The sequence below is a fragment of the Lynx canadensis genome, chromosome E3, assembly GCF_007474595.2.
Source record: "Lynx canadensis isolate LIC74 chromosome E3, mLynCan4.pri.v2, whole genome shotgun sequence".
In the NCBI taxonomy this organism is placed as follows: Eukaryota; Metazoa; Chordata; class Mammalia; order Carnivora; family Felidae; genus Lynx; species Lynx canadensis.
The window spans coordinates 809,736-831,018 of NC_044318.1; the positions used below are offsets into that span (position 1 = coordinate 809,736).

At 64.1% G+C, this 21,283-nt stretch overlaps 2 protein-coding genes and 1 long non-coding RNA gene across 5 annotated transcripts in view; 2 read left to right on the forward strand and 1 right to left on the reverse strand.

The window, feature by feature from the left end:
* Nucleotides 1-488: 488 nt before the first annotated feature.
* Nucleotides 489-13,204, forward strand: PIGQ (phosphatidylinositol glycan anchor biosynthesis class Q). Of its 2 annotated transcripts, XM_030300151.1 has the most exons (11): nucleotides 491-587; nucleotides 3,539-4,237; nucleotides 5,953-6,084; nucleotides 6,447-6,567; nucleotides 8,301-8,427; nucleotides 8,780-8,933; nucleotides 9,044-9,155; nucleotides 9,857-9,937; nucleotides 10,392-10,506; nucleotides 12,064-12,125; nucleotides 12,957-13,204. In XM_030300151.1, exons 1-11 carry the CDS (start codon nucleotides 544-546, stop codon nucleotides 13,107-13,109), a joined length of 1,800 nt encoding a protein of 599 aa, XP_030156011.1. In that variant the 5' UTR covers nucleotides 491-543; the 3' UTR covers nucleotides 13,110-13,204. The 2 variants fall into 2 exon arrangements, 1 of the variants encoding a protein (XP_030156011.1); XR_003965512.1 differs by lacking the exon at nucleotides 10,392-10,506 and having other exon boundaries at nucleotides 489-587; nucleotides 12,957-12,994.
* Nucleotides 6,206-20,687, reverse strand: LOC115503781. The gene is made up of 3 exons (XR_003965513.1): nucleotides 20,675-20,687; nucleotides 6,288-6,372; nucleotides 6,206-6,239 (listed from the first exon to the last, which is right to left on the reverse strand). It is a non-coding gene; the product is annotated as an uncharacterized LOC115503781 (long non-coding RNA).
* Nucleotides 19,762-21,283, forward strand: part of RAB40C (RAB40C, member RAS oncogene family) — a 29,387-nt gene continuing 27,865 nt past the window's right edge. The window contains exons 1-2 of one of the 2 annotated variants that reach the window (XM_030300153.1): nucleotides 19,762-19,881; nucleotides 20,365-20,588. In XM_030300153.1, the coding sequence (XP_030156013.1) occupies nucleotides 20,447-20,588 (142 nt within the window). In that variant the 5' untranslated portion in view covers nucleotides 19,762-19,881; nucleotides 20,365-20,446. Of the gene's footprint in view, nucleotides 19,882-20,201; nucleotides 20,239-20,364; nucleotides 20,589-21,283 lie in introns of those variants that run through there. The other variant, XM_030300152.1, reaches the window with a different exon arrangement.

The window sequence follows — 21,283 nt, forward strand, 5'->3', positions numbered from 1 at the left end:
ACCCTTTTGGAGGGGCCAGCCTGGGGCTGGGGAGGCAGCTCCTTTCGCAACCCCATGCAGGGCTTGGGGGTTGCTTTTCACCCTCGGAGGGTGGTGGCCCAGTGAGGTTGGGGACCCTCAAAAGCCAGGTCCGCTGGGTCCCTCAGATGAGAAAACGGGGGATGGGGGAGGTTTGGCAGCTGTGAGAAGTTGGGGGATGGCAAGGCAGTGGTGTTGGGGACACTGCGGGTAGACTGGATGGGGTACAAGAGCTGGGGAGGGGACATGAATGCCTTGGCGGGAGCGAGGATGCCGCATGAGGGGGACCAGGACGCCGCACGAGCCTGCCTCCGACTCCCGGGACTGGAACGTTGCGTGCGCGGAACGCTCGGGCGCGGCCGGCGGGCCGCTCGGGCGCCTTTGGGGGCCGGACCGTCGCGCGGCAACGCTGGGAGCCGGCGGAAATGGGGCTCGTGTCCCGCGGCACGGCCGCGGCGGGGCTGGGGGCCGGGGGCCGCGAGCGCTGTCGTCCGCTCGGGCCGGCCCGACGCGGTCCCCGACCCCATGCCGACCCCGCCGCCTGAGAGCGCGGCCCGGGGGAACAGCCGGTGAGCGTTCGGCGGGGGGAGGAGGGGGGGGCCGTGCGGTGTGACCTTGGGGCGCCGCCCCTCCCCCCGGGGCTGTGGGCCCCGACTCCCCGGGCGCGGCGGGACCGGGCGCGGGGCGCGGGGCGCGGGCGAGGCGGCGGAAGGGGCCCCGGTGGCTACCCCCAGCCCCCGCCCGGCCGGCGCGGGCCTGCCGCCGCTGGAGCCTCTGTTTCCTCATCCGTAGAGTGGGGCCCGGGAGGGGCGGCGGCGGGGCCGCGTGGGCGCCCTTCGCGGGGAGCCTTGGCTCAGCGCGCTCACCGCGGGCCGGCCCCGGCCCTGGACCCTCCGGAAGGGCATTCAGGGTCAGCGAGCGGGCCTCGGCACCTCCAGGCGTCCCTGACTGCGGGAAGGCGGCGCCTGGTGGCTCATTCGGTAGGGCAGGCGACTTCTTGTTGGGGGGGGGGGGGGAGGGGGGCAGTTCAAGCCCCACGTTGGGCTTAGAGCTTACTTAAAAAAAAAAAAAAAAACCCAAAACCAGAATCGTAGATTGAGTTCTTCTGTAATGAGGGGTAGGAAGCAGTGTGTACCCCATGCAAGAAAAACAAACGAACGAACTGTTGTTGGTTTTTTAAGCACAAACTACACGGAGTAAAAGTGAATGTTCCCGGATTATGGAGGAGCAGCGGTGGGGAGGCTTGTCAGAGGACGGCTCCAGCCAGCGAGCTGTCCCTGGCCAGTCCCGTCTGCGCTTTTCCCCAGTGGCTGCTGGTGCCCAGAAGAGAAGGCAGTAGGCTTCCACCCTGTCAGGGAGACCCTGTGGGAGCAGGGCTGTCCCAGCCCCCCGAGACCTGTCACCAGACAGATCGGGAAGGGAACTCGCTGGCACTGTGAACACGAGGCCGCCCCGGGCACGCGCCCTGGCTTTGTATTCCCGTCTTGAAAGAGCAGCGCTTTGCCCAAGTTACTGCCCTCCTCCCTCTGCACCTCTGCTATCGATTGCCTGCTCTTTCTTCTTTGTCTGGATGTCTGATCTGAGTAGACTTGTCTGTGTTCATCCCTCCCAGAGGCTGAGGTGGGGGTGCGGGTGGAGATTCGCCCCGTGATGTGTGAAGAGTTCTCCCTCTCTGCCCCATGGATAAGAACACCAGCTTCTGCCCTCTGCTCTTCGTCCTTCCACACGAGGAGCCTTTTCTTCCTTCTTAGGCAAACTTTGTAGATGAAGCGTAACGCACACAAAGAAAACGCACTCACCGTTTGTGCACAACTCAGTGAAGTTTCCCGAAGTGAAAACACCTTTGTTTCAACAGATGCAGCTTTTCCTCCAGAGCATCTGTTCGCTGTTGGGACGATTGTTGTTCTTTTCCGCCGGTAGCCGTGCGTAGTTTTCCTTAGGTCCTGTGAAAGGGGTCCCCAAGCAGGGCCTGATGGTGTCGTCTGGCCAAGCTGGTGTATCTCAGTGGGCTGGCACTGAGAGGCCTAGGGTGGGATGTCTGGTCCCCCTGCTGGTCACCAAACCAGAGCTGCCGGGTTCCTCCCAGGTCTCACAGTGGCCCCTGTCAGGAGGGTCAGGAAGATAAGTTGGCCTCGATGCCTTTGATAGTGGACGCAGGGATTCGGCCCCGGGTGCTCCAGGCCGTCCCCTGCCTGCACTTGCTGCTGGCTGCCCTCTCCAGTCGCTTGGTGAGGAGGGGGCGTTTGGGAGTCCTGCTGCTCTGCCCGGAAGGACCCTCTTCAGCTGGAACCCACAGCTGTGGGAAGCCCCCTTTACAACCGGCTGGAAGAGGCCTCTACCTTCCAGCCCCAGTCTGGGCCCCTGCAAGGGAGGAAAGCAGCCATACCAGTGATCTCTTGAGCCCTGGGCCTTTGTGTCTGCCGAAGGCCTTTCCCAGAGCCCCCCGACAGATAGGAGGAGGATGAAATGTCCTGCCATCCCAACACGTATGTCCCCAAGGGCCTGGGGAACAGTGGGCTTAGTCCCAGACCTGTGTGCCTCCCTCAGCTGTAGGCTCCAGCTTGGGGGTCTTAGCCCAGGGCGGCTGTTATGCCGTCCGTGCTGCCAAGGTTGGGGAAGTCAGTGCCTGGGAAGGAGCGTGCTCTAAGGTGAAGCCCTCAGTGCTCTGCTGGGTGAGGGCCTGCCGCCCGCCCGGTCTTATCTGGGAGGGGCTTTGCTGAGAGACCCACATCCCTGCTCAAGTTACCTCTGGGCAGGGCAAGGCTTGGAGTCTCCCCGAATTCAGGGGTTGCAGCCACTTGGGGCCGTGTGAAGGTTGTGAGAGGCCGTGAAGACTGGTGCCCCCCAGCTGGACAGAAAACAACGGGGAGCCTGCCATTCTCCAGGATCCCCATGTCTAGACAGCTGCCTAGCTCAACTGTGACCAGAGGGAACAGTCCCCCCACCAGGAACCCAGCCCCGATGCGACGGACAGGCGCAGCCGTAGGCGGTGGGGGGAGAGTCAGAGGAGTGGCCAGAGCCCCACAAGAGCAGCAAGGCTCCTCTGGTATATTCTGGGGCTCCCGTCCCGTGCCCACAGCCGCCAGCATGTGGTTTCCCTCAGCCCAGAAGTAATCTGTTTAAATTTTCATCTTTAGTCTCGCTGGCTTAGTGAGTAAATCAAGGTTCGTCAGATTTTCATCTGCGTCTTTCATTGTTAATGAGATCTTCCATCTTTCCACGTGCTACACGTAAAATACTCTCATCACTTTCCTTAAAAACAAGAAGTAAACCTTCACGTTCAGCCCTGCACACCCTTGTGAGTGGTATCAGGGTCGCGTAGCCTCACCCCCTTTCGGCCTGCTTGTCTCTGAAAGGGGGGAAAGCGTTGCCCGGCCTGGGGTGGGGGTGGGGGCGGTACCCACGCGAGATGGGCAGCTGGGGTCGACGCGGCCCCGCGGCCGCGTGTGCGTGTCCGTCAGGGCCGTCGTGGGGCGGCGGCGGCGGCGGCCCTGAGCGGGGTCTCTCCCCTCTCTTCCAGCGTGCCCGGCATGGTGCTCAAGGCCTTCTTCCCCACGTGCTGCGCCTCGGCCGACAGCGGCCTGCTGGTGGGACGGTGGGTCCCGGAGCAGACCAGCGCTGTGGTCCTGGCTGTGGTGCACTTTCCCTTCATCCCCATCCAGGTGAAGGAGCTCCTGGCTCGGGTGCAGCAGGCCAGCCAGGTGGGGGTGGCCGTGCTGGGCACCTGGTGCCACCGCCGGCAGGATGCCGAGGAGAGCCTGGGCCACTTCCTGGAGGGCCTGGGCGCCATCTTCTCCCATGAGCCCTGGCTCCAGCTGTGCCGGGAGAGGGGCAGCAAGTTCTGGAGCTGCAAGGCCACCCGCCGGCAGGCACCTACTTGCGCCGGTGCCCCCGGCGAGGACCAGGTCATGCTCGTCTTCTATGACCAGCGCAAGGTGCTGCTGTCCCAGCTGCACCCGCCCGTGGCCCTGCCTGACCACCAGGCTGGCGATGCCGTGGCCGGTGCTGGGGGCTTGGCTGCTGTCTTTGACACGGTGGCGCGCAGTGAGGAGCTCTTCCGAAGTGACCGGTTCGACGAGGGCCCCGTGCGGTTGAGCCACTGGCAGTCGGAGGGCGTCGAGGCCAGCATCCTCGCGGAGCTGGCGAAGCGGGCCTCGGGGCCCATCTGCCTGCTGCTGGGCGGCCTGCTGTCACTTGTCTCAGCCGCCAGCGCCTGCCGGTAAGTGCCCCTGGGGCCGCGGCGGGAGGAAGTCCGGCCCCTGAGCTGTAGCCCAGCCCTCTCTGGGCATGTCTGAGGCTGCCTGAGTGCTGGTTGCTGTCCGTGCCCCTTGCTCCCTGGGTAGAGCGTGCCTCCTCAGCAGCGTCTGGCTGCATGGGACCCCGCTGGGTAGGGGGCCAGAGTGGACTTCAGGTGGCTCGGTCCCCTACACGGGCAATCAGGCCATGAGCAGACCCAGCTGGTTGCCACCTGAGGGCTGGTGTTTGCCCTGCCTGGTGCCTAGGACTTGTTTGTCCTGGAGGCCTTCGGGTCCCACCCACTTGCCTGGCCCTGGCAGGGCCGGGGCCCGCTCGCTGGTGGCCGTGTGTCTGGGATGGTGGTCCCTAGCCTTGGCTGTTCTCCACAGTGGCCTGGGCTACTCCTGGCTGCAGGCCTGGCCGAGGGATTTATAAAAGTCCTCGAGGGCCCTGGGGAATGCTGGCACCCCTCCCCCTGTGAGAAGCTCGCTCCCCCATGGCGCCCCCCACCTAGGTCCTGGGGTTCTGGCTGTTGGGTCTGGGGACTGGCTTCACCTCCTCACCGAGGGCCGTGGAGTGCTCTCGCCTGTGCCGGCAGAGAGCCCTTGGCGGCTGTGTGTGGACAGCACCTTGGGGTGAGGGCTGCAGGGGATCTGGACACGAAGGGCGGGTTTCGGATCTTCACTACTCCCTGGAACGAATGACAGGAAAGTGTGTGTCAGCCAAAGTACGGTTTTGGGGAGAGACGGTCCTTAGCTTTTATCAGCTTTCAGAGGACTCAAGAAAGGTTAACAGTGGCTCGTGTGCCCCGAATCCTGATTAGCCCATCGGGTTAGAGCACAGGGACGGTCATGCGAGGCAGAGCTGTTACTGTGCAGAAGGGCAGCCCCCTCTTCCCCTTGGGCAGCCCCAGGGGTGCTGGCGGAGCCCTGGCCGCCCACGGCTGGTGTGAGCCTCGGGGAAACAGCTGTGCAGGAGGGGGTCTCTTGTGCAGACAGTGCGAGGCCGCCTTCCAGCTGACTGGAGCTCAGGAGGGGTGTGCTGAGCACGTCTGGCTCCTGGAGTTGGCTCGGAACGGCTCGAAGACCTCCTCCTTCCTCCCGAGGGCCCGGCACTCGGCTCGTAGGCGGCTCCGCGCCCTTCGGGCTCCTGCTGGCGGCAGCAGGGACTGAGGTTCGAAGTGGAGACTCTTGAGTGTAGCCGAGTTCCGACAGGGCACTTTGCTCACAGACGTCTCCCCTCAACATCCCCCCTCAACGTCCCACTGTCTGCAGAAGCATCTCAGTGCTTCCTTTGCCTTGTGAGAAATCAGTCTCGTGGGGCAGCCCTGGCAGCCTGGAGACCCTCGACGAGGGTCACCCGTCCAGCGGGGCGAGGCGCTGGGTGGCTGGACAGCACATTCTCTCCACTCCTGGGGCAAGGTCTTGGCGCTTGGCCTTGGGTGTCCCTCGGGTCACTGCTTTGTGAGGAGGTCAGGTTCCCAGTTAACGTCCGTGAGTGCGTCATGACCCTCGCCGGGCTGCCCGCCTGTGCCCCCCGCCATGTGCCTGTGCTGCCGAGTTCGGGAGTGTGGCCATCGGTGTTCGGGGTCTTCCAGGGCCTTGCGTCGAGCCTGGTGACGGCACCAGCCAAGGGGGCCCTCGGCCCTTGGCCGACAGGGAACCCCAGCTGAAGATCCACCTCTCGGTTCCTTCATAGGGTGTTCCAGCTGTGGCCCCTCTCCTTTATCTGGAGCAAGCTCTCCACATGTGAGCAGCTCAGGCACCGGCTGGAGCAGCTCACGTTTGTCTTCAGCACCCAGAAGGCCGAGAACCCCACCCAGCTGATGAGGTGCTGGGTCTCCACCACAGCTGCTGGTCATGCCACCAACCCGTGCCCCCCCGCCCACTTCTCTACACCCAGCCCATCCACAGTGACCCTTTTGGGGCCGGCCCCCTCACTGCCCGCCCCGTCGGACCCCTCCTTCCAGAAAGACCCCCTCACCACTCACTCCCTCCCGTCGGGCTCCTCCTTCGGGCTGGTCCCCTCACCACCCGCCCCGTCGGACCCCTCCTTCCAGAAAGGCCCCCTCACCGCCCGCCCCGTCGGACCCCTCCTTCCAGAAAGGCCCCCTCACCACTCACTCCCTCCCGTCGGGCTCCTCCTTCGGGCTGGTCCCCTCACCACCCACCCTGTGGGGCTCCTCCTTCCAGAAAGGCCAACGTGCTTGTCTCTGTGCTTCTTGACGTGGCCCTTGGTCTTGCGCTGCTATCTTGGCTTCACGGGAAGGACCGGATCGGCCACCTGGCAGAGGCGCTCGTCCCCGTGGCTGATGTGAGTCGGTTGGGGGAGCCTGGCGTGTCCCAGGGGTGACTTGGTTGGGGGAGCCCAGTGTGTCCCAGAGTTGGAGGTGGGGCCCTTCCTGGGGGCGGCAGAGGCCCATCCGCCGGCCAGAGCACCATTGCCCTTTCCCTCTGTGGGGCCCGTAAGCAGCCCTTGTCCTTGACCCCAGGCGGGTCCCATCCCTGGCTGCTGGCTTGGGCGCTCTGCACAGAAAGCATCGCGGAAACCTTGCGTGTGTCCAGGGCTGTCTGTGTGCGGTCAGGCTCGGGCCTCACACCCTGTGGCAGTCAGGCCACTCGCACTGCTGACTCTGCAGTTCCCATGCTGAGTGCTGGGGGCCCAGCTTGTCCGTGGGGCTCCCTCCTCTCCTTCCGCGGCCCTCCTCTCAGCTTCTACCCTGCTGCTCGTTTATGCCGGCGCCGAGCCTTCGGCTTCTCTGCCTCCCCTCCTCAGAGCCACAGGCCCTGTCACTCCTGTCGGGGAGCTTGTCTCCCTGCTTAGAGCAGTCCCTCTGGCCCCTTGGGCCTCCCCCACGCCTCTGCCAGTGGCCTACTGGCCCCGGTGTGGTCCCTGTGCGTGCCACCCCTGCCACTGCCATCAGCATCAGTCGCAGCTGTGCTCTGGGCCTGCTTGTGGGCAGGAGCCCTCACAGGCCGGGAGCCCCCATGGCTTCTCTGGGAGACCTGGTCCGAGAGGAGGAGAGCAAGGAGGGCCTGGCGGCTGGGAAGGTGGCTTGGTCGCTTCACCTTGCTTGTCCATGCTCTGCCTCTTGGCCGCTTCATCTTAGATCTCCCTTTTGCAGAATTGCGCAGAAATATAAATATTTAATTTAAAAATGAAAGCTCCTTCCTGCCGCCTAGCTCTTATCCTTTAAATATTAGATAAGCTCTATTTATAAAGAATGCTTTGTTTCTCTCCTCACTGCCCCTGACACGGCTGAGGCTTTCATAGGCCCGCACAGTGGGCAGGAGGGGGGTGACAGGTCGGTGACTGTGGGGCAGTCACCGCTGTGGTCTCAGCATTGCTGATAAGGCTGAGGGTCCTTAGGCCTGTGCTCTGGGACGGACACAGCGCTCGGACATTGGCTTCCTCCATGGGCAACCAGGATGCGGGTCAGCTTCCCTGCTTGCCTGTGAGAGTCCCTGTGCCGTCTCTGGCCCTCGCTCACTGTAGTCGGTGACTCACGTCTCATCCATCCTTTTCTCCCGGGAACTCTCTGGCCTTCTCACTGGCACCTGGGCCCCTGATGGGCTCGATACCCTTCAGGATTACCTGAGGGCACCCGCCCAGGGCAGGCCTGGGCCTCTGCAGCACCAGGTGGTGGGGTGGGGTCCTCAGCAGAGGGGCACTGTAGACCCGTGGGCTCCCCCTACAAGGTTCACGGTGAGCTGGGGTCTGTCCCTCATCTGGGCATGTGGGGCCGAGTGCTCCGGTGGGCCCAGTGGCGGGAGGGTTGGAATGCGGGAAAGGGTGATGGCCATTCGGGCCCCCGTGTCCAGAGGGCCAGGGGAAGACTGTCAGCCTTGTAGGCTGTGCCTCTCAGCAGGTCCCAGAGCATCTGCGAAGAGGGGTTTCCTGGCCAGACAAGCATGGGAAAGCTTGTGTGCCCGTCATGTTAGGAGACACCTGGAGGGAGGCACCCAGACTACCTTGTCCCTGCCCAGATGGGCTGGCCGTGGTGGGGTGCAGCTGACAGACTGCGTGCCCCTCCTGCATCCCTCCAGCACGTGGCCGAGGAGCTCCAGCATCTCCTGCAGTGGCTGATGGGAGCACCTGCTGGGCTGAAGATGAACCGGGCGCTGGACCAGGTCCTCGGCCGCTTCTTCCTATACCATCTGCATCTGTGGATCAGTGAGTGGCAGCTCCCCCTGGCCCCAGTGACCCCCCCCAACTCGGCTTCTGAAGCCTGTGCACCCGGGGGACAGCCCTGGCTGAGTGGGGCCCCACCCATCCCCTTGGTCCCTGCTTTCCTCCCTCTTGGTGCCGTGTGTGTGTGTGTGTGTGTGTGTGTGTGTGTGTGTATGTGTATGTGTGCGTGTGTGTGTATGTGTGCGTGTGTGTGTGTGTAGCCCTGCTCTACCAGGCCGGCTGCTCGGCCTGGAGACGGCCAGGAAGGAGAGCAGTCTGGCAGCCTCAGGCGCGCCTTGTCCGTGAGGAACTGGGGGGGCCAGGACCCATAGCTGACCGTCCCCCATCCCACCAGGCTACATCCACCTCATGTCCCCCTTCATCGAGCGCATCCTGTGGCACGTGGGCCTCTCGGCCTGCCTGGGCCTGACGGTCGCCCTGTCCATCCTGTCAGACATCATCGCCCTCCTCACCTTCCACATCTACTGCTTCTACGTCTACGGCGCCAGGTGGGCGTGTGCTCCCCGCTCGTGAGCACCCTGGACGCTTGCCGGGCCCGGGGGGGCTCCCGGGGGGGCCCAGAGCCCTGGCCCTGATGCTGCCCGTGTCCCTCCCGCAGGCTGTACTGCCTGAAGATCTGTGGCCTGTCCTCGCTCTGGCGTCTGTTCCGGGGGAAGAAGTGGAATGTTCTGCGCCAGCGGGTGGACTCCTGCTCCTATGACCTGGACCAGGTACTGGGCAGGACTGCAGGGCAGGGGCACCCCTCCAGGGGGCCGGCGGGACCCACAGCCGACCGCCCCCCGAGCTCCAGTGCATCCGGTCCTCTAAACGGCTCGGCCAGTGTAGCCGCTTGGCACCCTGATGGGGTGACCACACTCCTGTCCGTGGCTCACCTCACCTGCCAAGGGTCGGCACGGACGCTGGGGAACGTGAGGAGCCTGCAAGGGGCAGGGTGCATACGGAGCCTCAGACAGCACGGGACCTTGCCCCAGGCGGGAGGTGGACGCTGCTCTGGGGAGGGTGCCGGACCCCCGGGAGCCGCTGGATGGCAGGGCATGGAGGTGACCTAGGCTCAGGGCCTGCCTCTGGCTTTTCCCGTAGCTTAGACCTGGCACATGGACCCTGCGTGCTGCCCTCCAAGGCCTACTTTTGCTGCCCCCCAAATTCACCACCCGCCCGCTTCTGGTGTATGTGCTCGTGTCCTGCTGGCTGGTTCTGTCCGCCCGAGTCTGGAGGGCACGCGGACACGTCCCTCCCAGTACTGGAGAAAGCTGTCCTGAGCAGCTTTTCCTGACTTGTCTCAGGAAGCCAGAGTGTCCCGGCGGCAGGCGTCCCTTTTCCGCTCGGTTACCGGATGGGTCTGGTGGGGACGGGGCTGTTCCCGGCGCGGGGCTCTTGCTGAAGCTGACGGTGGTGTCCTTTCTCCCTGCAGCTGTTCATCGGGACCTTGCTCTTCACCATCCTGCTCTTCCTCCTGCCCACCACGGCCCTGTACTACCTGGTGTTCACCCTGGTGAGCCGAGGGGCTCGCGGCCTGGGAGGGCCTTGGCCACGGCACCTGGCCGAGCCGGCCGATGGGCCTCGCCCACAGTGCTTGGGGTGATGAGTGTGTGCTCTGCCTGCCGTCTGTCCCCGCAGTCCATGGAGGGTGTGGCTCTCCTATGCTCTCCGGACACTGTGTGCTGGGCCCTGCCCTCGGGGGACAAGCGGCGGGGGCGCAGGACTCAGGGGTGTGGCACCCAGGTGGCCCACGCCGAGGGGAGGGGCTGGTGGCGTGTTTCCCTGGGCTCAGCCACTCCCGCTCGCGGCCCCCTGCCTCCTCATACCTGGGCCTTAGGGTCTGGGTGGGAACTGCACCCTCCCCGGGGGTTCCGAGCTCCTGGTCGCCCTTGGCCGTGGCCCGGGCCCCTCCCGGCTGCTCTGCTCCTGGGCGTGCGGCGTGGCTCTGAGCGCTGTCTGTGCTGTAGCTCCGGCTCCTGGTGGTGGCCGTGCAGGGCCTGATCCATGTGCTCGTGGACCTCATCAACTCCCTGCCGCTGTACTCCCTCGGCCTCCGGCTCTGCCGGCCTTACAGGCTTGCAGGTGGGCCCGTGTGCTGCTGGAAGCAGTAGTGTGGGGCATGGGGGCGGCTGGTGGGGAGGGCAGAGACCCCTGGTGTCCCCCGGGCCGGCTGCCTGCAGTGAGCTGGAGGGAGACCCACCTCGCCCTCGGGTCTAGAGGCTGCAGAGGCGACCTTTCCTCTTTCTCACCCTTTCCTGCGACGAGTGTGAGATTTGCCCCGAGGTCTGTGTGTAGTAGTGTAGGTGGCACCTGAACGTGGCTCAGAAAAGTGTCCCCGTGTGCTTGTGTGTGACTGTGTGTGCCTGCTCATGCCCTTCAGCCTCGGAGAGGACAGGCCAGGGCGGAGACTGCTGGGCTGGCCAGATCTGTGAGATAGGAGCCTCGCCCCACCCCACAGACCACTGCCCACCGGGACAGTACCCACCGTCCCAGCTGCTCCTGGCTGTGCCCCCTGCAGCTGGCTGCCCCTGTTTTCATGATGACACCGACCACTAGGTTGGTGGTTGGCCAGATGCCCCTGAGGGGAGGCTATCCCCGTGGCAGGCCCAGGGAGGCAGACCAAACCGTCACAGCATCGTGAGTTGGCCAGTCCCGTTCGGGGGCTTTGCGCATGTCAGGGAACACAGGGAGGGCAAACCTGGCCCTGTGTCCGGTTTGCAGCCCAGCCCCCACACCAAGCTCAAGCAGCCTCTTGCAGCCCGTTGAGGGCCAAGGACTTGAACCTGCATGTTCCGTGGGCTTTGGGCCTAACATCGGCCTACTGGGTACCCTTGAGTTCCCTTTCCAGACCACTTGCCCTGCAGGCCCCCAGGTGGCCCATGCCAGGGGCTCCAGCCTCTGCCCATACTTTCTTGCCAAGACCAGGCTGGTGAAGAGCCTGAGACCCAGGGTCTCCCTCCCCCGGCCCACAGCTCGTGGCCAGAGCTGAGTCGTTTTAACTTCACATAAAAACCCACAGATGCTGCTGCTTTCTCTCCTTTTCACTGAGTTTGCCTTGGGGCCTCTTCATCAATTGATAATTAGCTCCTGCTTCTCTTTTTAAGAACTTTCTGCCTTGGGAATTCCCGGGCTTGGGAGCCCACACTGTAGGCCAGGGGCATGGTGGGTTCCCAAGTCGGCCACGCACACAGAATTTAGAAGACCTTTAGATGCCAGGAGGGTGGCCACAACCCGGCAAGCACCCTGTCCGTCCTGTGGGACAGCCCAGCCCAGCCCGCATCCCGTTTGGAAAGCAGCACCGCCCGTGCCCCCGATGCCCAGCTGACTCTTCCCTGGCTCCCAGACACGCCGCTTCTGCCTTTCGGTGGAGTTCTGTGGAGGCTTTGATTCCGGCCAGGCAGCCAGCCCAGAGACAGACGGGAAGGTTGGGGCTGGGCTGGGGGCGGGTGAGCCTGTGGCGCCACCGGGGCCGTCCTCAGCCTCCTGAGTGCCACCGGAGGTGCAGGGCCCTCCGCCCGCGCCCACCCGCCTGCGCTGACACGAGGAGAGGGAGGCCTGGGAGGCTGTCCGCAGGCCGTGGGCCTTGGGTGGGGCTGGGGGGCTCCGCCCTCCCTCACAGCCACCTTGCCCTTCCTGCAGCCGGCGTGAAGTTCCGAGTCCTGGAGCATGAGGCTGACAGGCCCCTCCGCCTCTTGATGCAGGTGAGGCCTCCGCGCACCCCTCACGCCGCTGCCAGTGGACTGAGCCGGCACCCACCTGCCGTGGTGTTGCCCAGATGCGGGGGCAGCTGGGATCTCATCCCTCTGTGCTTCCCTGGGCGTAGGGCCGCAGGGTGCAGCAGAGCTGATGGGTGGGGCCCAAGGGGAGGCTCCCTCACCTCCGAGGCATCTGGGCACTGTGACCCCCTCCGCCTGGAACCTCCTTCGGCAGGACCCTGGATGGGATCCCTTGTGCTATGTCAGATGCTTTCAGCCACGCAGGGCTCCTGCCTGCTGGGCCTTGCACCCTTGGTTCCTGCCCTGGGTCCCACGGGCTCTCCTTCCAGGTGGACGAGGACAGACTTGGTGAAGGCCTCGGGACACACAGGCCTTTCCTCTTGGGCTCTTTTCTCGGAAACAGCCCCTTTGGCCTGTGGGAGGGAGTAGGTGGGTGGCTACTGGCTGCTGGGGGGGGCGGGGTGGTTGGCCTGAGGGCCACATCTCAGGGACCGTCAGATACTGAGGCAGCCAGCCTGTGTGGTGTTCTCGGGGTGGGGGGTGTGTTCCCAGACCACTTGCGAGGCTCCTGCGAGGTTAAGTCCTGCAGTAGAGGGGTCTGTTCCCCTCCAGTCCGGCCCCCCTCCCCTCCCCGAAGCCTCTCTCGAGGAGGACATGCCCGTCTCGGCCGGAGTGTTCCCTTTTGAGCCGCTCACGCCACCCCTGGGTGCTGCAGAGAGGGCACGACTGGGCAGCGCCGGCTCCGACACGGGCACGATTGACAGCCCGGTGCGCTGGGGGCTGTGTGCTGGCTGACCACCGCCCTCGTGCTTTCAGATAAACCCCCTGCCCTTCAGCCACGTGATACGCACCTACCGCCTCCCCAGCTGTGGCTGCCACCCCACCCACTCCTGGGGCTCCCTGTGCCGCAAGCTTTTCTTCGGGGAGCTCATCTACCCCTGGAGGCAGAAAGGGGACAAGCGGGACTGACGGACCCTGGCCACCGGCCCGCCCGGCACCGCCACACGGCCACAGTCAGCCCTCCACCCTCCCGGGGACGCTGACTGTCAGGACGGCACGCATCCGTGCAGTTTGCCTTCTGTGCCCCTGGTTGTCTGAGGCCTCTACATCTGCCCCTGGCTCCGAGGCTGCGGGGTGCTGAGCAGGAGGTCGCAGGGGCAGCCAGCCGGGCCAGCAGGCCCGTGCTTCATCGCTAGCAGTGTTTGCCTCGGGACCCGCCTCCTGACCTGCTGGGATGGCATCGGCAACCCGGTGCCCCCCAGCCCCCGGGGGCCTGCCCAGGAGCCCTGCTCTGCCCCTCCCATCACACCCAGACTCCGGGAGGGGTTTGTAGGCCTCTACCCCTGGCCACCACGGCCACTGCCAACGGGGCAAGCTGGCAGCTCTCCCTGTCGGGAGGTGGAGGGACCCCTCCCGGGATGCGCTCAACGGTCCTTGAGGCAGACCCCCAGCATCCCGTCCTTGGGGGTTGCTCCAGGGTCCCCAGAACCAGCAGCCCCAGTGGCCCCGAGCCCTCTGGGAAGCCGGCAGCACTGCCCTCGGAGCCTGGACCACACAAGGGTTTGCTTGATGCCACCCGGAGAGGTTGTCCCGCAGGGGGAGCTGCCGTGGGCCTTCGGGTCTCCCTGTGTGAAGCCGGGCCATGCAGGTGCCCGGAGCCGCCTTGCCAGAGACCAGACAGCCATTCACCCTGCCGCCCTGTCCCTGCCCCACACCCCTGCAGGAACAGGCCCCTTGGCCAAATACCATCTCCCTCGCTGACGTCGCACAGAAGCAGGCAGCTCCTAGAGAGACACGTTTGTGGTCTCCAGTGTGTGTGTGGCGGGGGGGTGGGGGGCAGCATTCAGGCCGCGTCTGCCTGCCGGCTGGCGTGGCATCTCACTATGGGCACGAGCCCCACAATCCCCAGGGGGAGGAAGACTGTACGTGCGGATGGCATCGTCTGTGTTTTGTCCTCCTGGAGTTGTTTGTGCTCGTGCCGTAGCCCGAGCAGGAGAAGGGGCAGCGGCCTCTGTTCATTGCGGGCACTTGGGCCTGTCCACCTCTGCCACCTGCACTCCTTGGCTGCGGGCCACGGCGGGGAGCCCCTGGGGGAGTTCCCAGCAGCTCGGCATGTGACGGGACAGGTCCTGGCTCTGCCTTTTTCTGCTGAGACAATAAAACTTCCCACCCGTTTGGAGCGTACCCTCTACTTTCCCATCGCCACACGGGCACACTCACTCTCTGGTTTTGGCCTTGCCCTGGTATGAATGACAGGGCTGAGGGTAGGGGTGCAGGCCTCCCTGGGGCAGGGGTGAGCCGCCCTGGCTCTGATGAATAGATCGCCTCAAACCTGTGGACTCCTCGCAGGGCAGGGATCCTGCCTGCCTCACTCTACTCATCCTGCAGCCTTGAGGGACCCTCGGCTGGCCGCCTGTGCACCTGCCGTCCGGGCTTTGCTGGGAAGGGCTAAAGTCCGGAGAGGTCCGTCAGCACCTCCCAGTGCTGTGCCTCCACTAACGGGTCAGCAGAGGCTGGATGGGGAGCCCTACGAGGCCCCTGTGGGTTCTTGTGGTGCCTTTCTGGTCTGAGGCAGGTCGGTGAGAGGTCAGGGGTGGGGAGTGGTGCGGGAACCCAGTGGAGGGCCCAGAGCCTCCGAGGAGTTTGCTCAGGTCTGTCCCCAGGCCCCAGAGCCTGCTGAGAAAAGCCTCCACCACCCGTCTTTCTTGCCAGCAGATGCCAAAACTCGAGATCACGTGGGGCCCACCGCCTCTCCTCTCGGGGCTCTGCCCAGCCCGTGGGACGGTGGTGGCCACTTGACGGGCCATGCCTGGCAGCTGTCCCCCTCTGCCCGGCTGCCTCCCCACCTCCTGAGGGCAGCACCGGTCGCTCCAGCCGCTGCAGCCACCAGGAGATGCTACCTGCACCTCCCAGGCTGCTCCCATCCTCCCAAGAACAGCCTTCTTCTGTGGACGGCCTTGTCCTCACCCCAGGTCTCTTACCACCTCTGCCACGCTGACCGGGGCAGAGCCCTGTGCTCCGGCTTCCCTGAGGCTGGATCGCAGGTCGCCCCGAGAAGTGGACATTTGCCTTCCATTCAGGGCCACTGCTTCCCGCTCCGGTTCTCACGGCTGGAAGACCGCGGCCTCACGCACATCAGTCAGGAGATGAGCTCAGAGAGGGAGGGTGACTAGTTGAAGGCCACACAGCGGGCAGGTCTGAGCCCCACAGTGTCTCCGCACCGGCCCCTCCTGTGTTTGGAAGCTCCCTGTGTTGACATATTTCAAACTTACAGAAACACAGTGCACAGTACTGTCTGGCACCCTGAGCCACACTCCCCATCGTTCACACTGTGCCACTTCGGGTTTTGTATTTGTGCCGTATTCTTTTCCAAACAATTTGATTGTCACTTGCCCTTAATTTTGCCCCTAAAACGTCCAGTGTGTACCTTGCAGCCACAGCACAGCGAGGGGAGTCGATTAGCATGGGCGGGCCCCTTGCTGGGTGCCCCCAGGTGACCTCTGCAGTAGCCTGTCCTCCCCCCCCCCAACTCCTCCTCTCCCACCCCACCCCCGTCCCTGCCACACACTCACTGTGCCGCTCCCCAGGGCCCTGTAGCCTCCGGTGCCCCCAGCCTGCCTGCCTTTCACCACAGTTACTCCGTAGGATGTCCCTCTGTGGGGCTCATCTGATGATTCTGACCAGAAGATTCAGCCCCTGTGCTCTTGGCAGGAAGACCCTGGACATGCGACTGTGTCCTTCCCAGGGTGTCACCTTGGGAGGCGCGTGGCGTCCGTCCATCCTGGTGACGTCTACTTGATCGCCAGGGGTTCTCCTCCGCAAAGCCACTTACTCTTTAATAAGTAATTTGTGCCGAGATGTTTGCGACCACGCGAGTGTCCACCCTCCCCACCCTCCGGCTCGCCGGCTGCGCCATTGGTTGCTGCTGGACGCACACGGGGACTTTCCGGCTTCCTCCTGCTGTGGGGTTTCATGGGGCCTCTCCTTGGCTCCAGCCTTGGGCTGGGGGGAGTTCCAGAGTAATTGAACTTTTGTGGGTGCCCCCAGAGAGCCTGGGCACAGGACTTTGGAGCCAAGATCTGTTTGCCCGAGGGGGAAACCCCAGACCCTTCTTGGAGAGCAGAGCTTGGGGTTCAGCATAGAGAGCAGGGGGAATCCTGGAGGGGAAGGCAAAGACATCCCAGACCACTCCCCGCCTGGACGGGAGCCGTGTGTGGAGGCCTGCGGGGGGGCCTGGGGGGTTTCTTCACTGGATACTTCCCGAGTCTCCCGAGAGAGGGGGGTGCTGGGAATCACCCTTAACCACCTAACGCGTGGGCACCTCAGCAAGGCTGAGCCAGGACTTGGAAGCAGAGGACTGCTCAGGACTGCTTCGTTCTTGGCCTGAGGCCCTTCTCGGCAGCAGGGATGCCTTCCTGTCCCCTCCTCAGTCTGGAGAGCTGGCACTTAGCCCCAGGACGTCTTTGCAGAAGGGCACACATCTGCGTGGGAGACAGCGCCTCTGTCCACAAGGCCTCCCGGACACCAGGGAGTTCGCCCGCCACCCCGTCCCCCCATCCCGCCCTTGTCTGGGCCCTACTGCCCCACACCCTGTGGGTTCCTATGGTGCCTTTTTGGTCTGAGGCAGGGAGGTAAGAGTTCAGAGGGGCTGGGAGCAGTGCAGGAACCCAGCGGAGGACCCGAAGCCCCTGAGGAGAGTTCGCCCAAGCCTGCCCCCAAGGATCACACCCCCGGACGGGCCTCCAACCTACAAAGCAGGGACGCTGGGAGAGGCCCGGTTGAAAAGCCTGCATACGGAGCCCGATTCCTCGGTTTGTCCTGGGTGATGGGGAGCAGGCGGTGGAGCTAAAGCCACCGGAGCCTCTTCGGGGGAAGTCCTAGAGGGATGAAGGATGCTTCTGATTTAAAATCTCTGAAAAAAATTTAAAAATAAATAAAATCTCTGGGGAGGGGATGAGATAGTGGGTGGTCACCCACCGCCCCTTTCAGGCAGCCTCAGAAACCAAGAAGGAAAGTGGCAACCCCGCAGTGCTACCAGTCCCGGAACGAGGGTCTTGGTACTTCCGAGCAGGGAGCGGGCGGCGCCAGGGCAGAGCCGCCACTGACCGCTGCGGGAGAGGCCGGTCCCGTCACCCCCAAGCACCCTCCCTGCCCTGCCAGCTCGAGGTTCAGGGGTGGGCAGACACCTGCCAGCTCCCTTGTGCTGCGCCAGCCAACACTCAGTCTCTGCCCTCAAGTGTCCCGGCTCTGTGCGTCCCCAGAGGACCAGGAGCACCAGAGGAGAGTCTCTGAAGGCAGGTGAGGAAGGCCCAGGTGCTACTCACCCAGCAGAGGAACCAGCTCCTCAGGAAGCCCCCCAGGCACCACACCAAAATGCTCAGAGGCCTGCCCGTGGCACACTTCCCCGGGAAAGGCTGCTGCAGCTTGGGGACGGGGTCACTGGTGTGGTGCCATTCACGCTGGGGTCGGCTGCCTGACAACCACCTGCTACTGGAGGGATGGCCTAGGTTCGGTGACCTCACGGGAAGAAAGTTCTTGCAACCAGCTCCTTACTTCCTGGGTGACATGCCAGCTGGGCTGTCCTCGGCGCAGCACACCGGGGGATGGCCCTTGTGGGGACATGCCTGTTCCCTCTGCACAGATGTGCTTTCCAGGGAGCCCTACCTCTCTGTGGCCTCTCCGGTGCACGTAGCACTCAGTGCCTGCTCTGGTAAGGGCTGTGCTTGGCTCAGCTTTGGCAACTAATTCTTTTATTATTATTAACAGTTTTACTGAGGCATATTTTACATATTATACAATTCACCCATTCTGTGAGCACAATTCAATGATTTTTATTCAAGGTGAAAAAAGTGCTTTTATCATTAAATTTTTAAATGCTTATTTATTTTTGAGAGAAAGAGAATGAGCGGGGGAGGGGCAGAGAGAGAGAGAGGGAGGCACAGCATCCGAAGCAGGCTCCAGGCTTTGAGCTGTCAGCCGGGAGCCTGACGAGGGGCTCGTACTCACCAACTGTGAGATCATGACCTGGGCCAAAGTGGGAGGCTTAACAGACTGAGCCGCCCAGGTGCCCCAGGGCTACTCATTATTAAGCATCATGTGTAAATAATGTTCTCATAAAAATGCTATCAATGAAGAGAGAGCCACTTTTTTTAAAGTTTATTTATTTTCAGAGAGAGAGAGTGCGAGCGAGCACGTGCAGGGCGGAAAGGGAGATGGGAGTCCCCAGCAGGCTCCGCACCATCAGGACAGAGCCCATCGTGGGACCGAAATCACAAACCTTGAGATCATGACCTGAGCGGAAACCAAGAGTTGGAGCTACCCAAGTGCCCAGAGAAAGTCACTCTTGATCCGAAATCCCAGAGGAAAGGATCCTGTCATACTTCCCAGACCACTTCCTATGGACGTATTATGCTTTCATAGACCTAAACCTGGAATCAAATGTGTTGTTAGCTTTTTAAGAGCATAAATTGAAATTACACTGGATAGACCATGCTGTCATTTGCGTTCTTCTCATCTCGTCTCACGACAGTGTTGTTTGCACCTCATCCCGTTCACTGTAGAACTGCATGAACGGGGTTGATTCAACAGCTCCCAAACAGCGGTCCTAGATGTTTCTGGACCTTCAACATGACTACAACGTTGCAGTGAAGTTCGTTGACCTCGTTTCTGAGGACTTCTCCAGGCTAAATTACGAGCCTGTCCGACCCCCTCAAGAGAGCTGTTCCCCACGTCCTGGCCCACAAGCGCTGTTGCCAGTCTGATGGCTGGAAGGGGAATTATTTTGCTTTAATTTCCATTTTGCAGAGTGAAAATGCGTCTTCACACGTGTTCACAGGTTCTGCATACTTCTTTGCCCATTAAGAAAAATAACCCTTTCTTCTTGTAAACCGCGGGCTGACTTCCTCCTGGAGGCCCCCCAGTCCTGCCCCGGACCGCCACGCCCCTCTCCTCCTGGGACCCCCACCCTGCCTGACTCGCTACGACCTGGTGGGCGGCGCGGCTCCTGCCTCGAGACCCTGGGGGCAGGGCCCGTGCTGCCGTCCTCCCAGGCGCCGAGGTTCGAGAACGTTGGGCATTCGCAGTCGTGCACCGCGACCTAAGGACCACCGGGCCAGGCCGCGGGGCCCCTTACCCTCGCCAGTTCTCCGGAGGGCTCTGAGCGCCTCCGGCGACCCCACCCCCACCGGAGAGGAAGTCCCGCCTCCCAGGCCTCCCCTGAGCGCCGATTGGCCGGACTCGTCCCGCCACGCCCGGGCCCCGCCCCAACGCGGGGAGGGCGGCTCCCGAGAGCACAGTTCCAGGGGGGCTCTCTGCCCTCGCTGAGGTCTCTGCGGGAGTAGCGACCGCAACTTGTTAGAGGCTTAAGTCCTCCGGGACCCAGCCGCGTCACCTGACCCCCGGGGACGGCCACCATCCTGCTCCCGCTTGTGGGAAGGGGGCGTATGCAAACAATCTGGAGTCCCAAGCTCCTGATTGGTGAGCATGTAGGGAAGGGAGGAAAGCACGGGGTGAGCGGGGCGGGCTTAGAGGGGCCGTGATCGACGTGTGGGCGGACCAGTGGCTCTGGGAGGATAGGCAGCGGTGGCCAATGGCAACGGGGAGGGGGCGGGCGAGGGCCGAGGTGTTGCGAGGGCAGAGAACGGGATTGCTGTTGACTCGGAGGTGCTCTGCGGGAAGCGGCGGGGGCGGTAGAGGTGCTGACGGACGTGCCAGCAAACCAGAGGTTCCGGGAAATACGGAGGTGAGTAGCCAACGGCGACGGCGACCAGGCAAGACGGTCAGCATCTTCGCAACGCTGCGTGGGGAACGGTGGGGGCGGACAGTCGTGACGGACGTGCGTTCGGGCCAATGGCGATGAGAAAATGCCGGCGGGCGACCAATGAGGATGGCGTGGAGGTGGGGCGACAGGAGGCTTCTTGGTGCTGTGTGGGAAACGGTGGAGGGGGGGGGGGCCGGCGACCGTGACGGACTTGCGCAGGGGCCAATGGGCCTGGGCGGGCGGGCGGGGCGACAGCCAATGGCGGCGCTCGGTCCGGGGGCGGGGCGGCGAGGCAGCTAGTCTCCGTGCGGGAAGCGGCGGGGCGGCGGCAGCGTTGAGGTGAGGCGGGCGGGTGGTGGCGGCGGCGGCGGTGGTGGTGCTGCAGGTGCAGGCGGCGGGGGCGGAGGAGCGGGCGCGGCCCGGGCCTCGCCGGCCGGCCCCACTCACCCGCGCTCCGGCCCGCAGGTCGTTCCGAGGCCTCCTCCCCGCCGTGCTCCCGCGGCCGGCGCCGTGGGCATGCGGGCGCGGTCCGCGCGCGCGTGAGAGGATGGGGACGCAGGGCAGCCCGGTCAAGAGCTACGACTACCTGCTCAAGTTCCTGCTGGTGGGCGACAGCGACGTGGGCAAGGGCGAGATCCTGGAGAGCCTGCAGGACGGCGCGGCCGAGTCTCCGTACGCCTATAGCAACGGTAAGGCCGCGCTCCGGGCCCGCCCGGCCAGCCCGGCCGGCAGTCGCGGGGGCCTGCCTTCTCGCGTCCACGGCGCCCGGACCGACCCCGCGCCGTCGGGGAGCGGGCCTGCGTCCCCGTCTCCTCTTTCTTCCCCGGAGGAGGCCCCCGGCGGCGCCGCGGCAGCCGGAGTCGGAGCTCTCGGCGGCTTGGCACTTGCTCATCGGCCTGAGGCCTTCGTGGGGGCTGCGCGCTAGACGGGCGGCCACGACTTGGCGGCGAGCGGCCTGGTGGCTGCGGGCCCCCGCGGGGCCGGCAGTGCCCTGAGAGGGGCTGTGAAAGTGGGGGCCAGGATGTAGGTGCGGGGGCTTCTGTGCGGCGCACAGCCCGTGAGCAGGTGTGCCAGGGGTGGCCGGGCCGCTCCCGTGACCCCGCGGCTGCGCCCCGGGAACCGGCGCCGGTGCTGGAAGGATATGCCCCGCTCTCAACGCTAGTGGCTGCGCGGCTGAAATACGCAGCACATACGCGTCCCCTGCGAAGGCAGTTAACACAGCCCAGTGCAGCGGTGGGGCCGGTGCCCACTCTGTGCTGGGGCCCGTCCCAAGCCACGTGGACTTGGGGTCCCTTTAGAGGAACCAGGAGAGCCGCTTGGGAACGTCAGCACCCAGGTTTTGCAAGGACCTCTGTGCTCCCGCAAGTAGTTTTATCTAATTTTA

Coding starts and splice junctions, on each gene's coding strand:
- PIGQ (XM_030300151.1), top strand. CDS start 544: ATGCCGACCCCGCCGCCTGAGAGCGCGGCCCGGGGGAACAGCCG. Junction 588..3,538: donor GCGGCCCGGGGGAACAGCCG/GTGAGCGTTCGG, acceptor CCTCTCTTCCAG/CGTGCCCGGCATGGTGCTCA. Junction 6,568..8,300: donor CGCTCGTCCCCGTGGCTGAT/GTGAGTCGGTTG, acceptor GCATCCCTCCAG/CACGTGGCCGAGGAGCTCCA.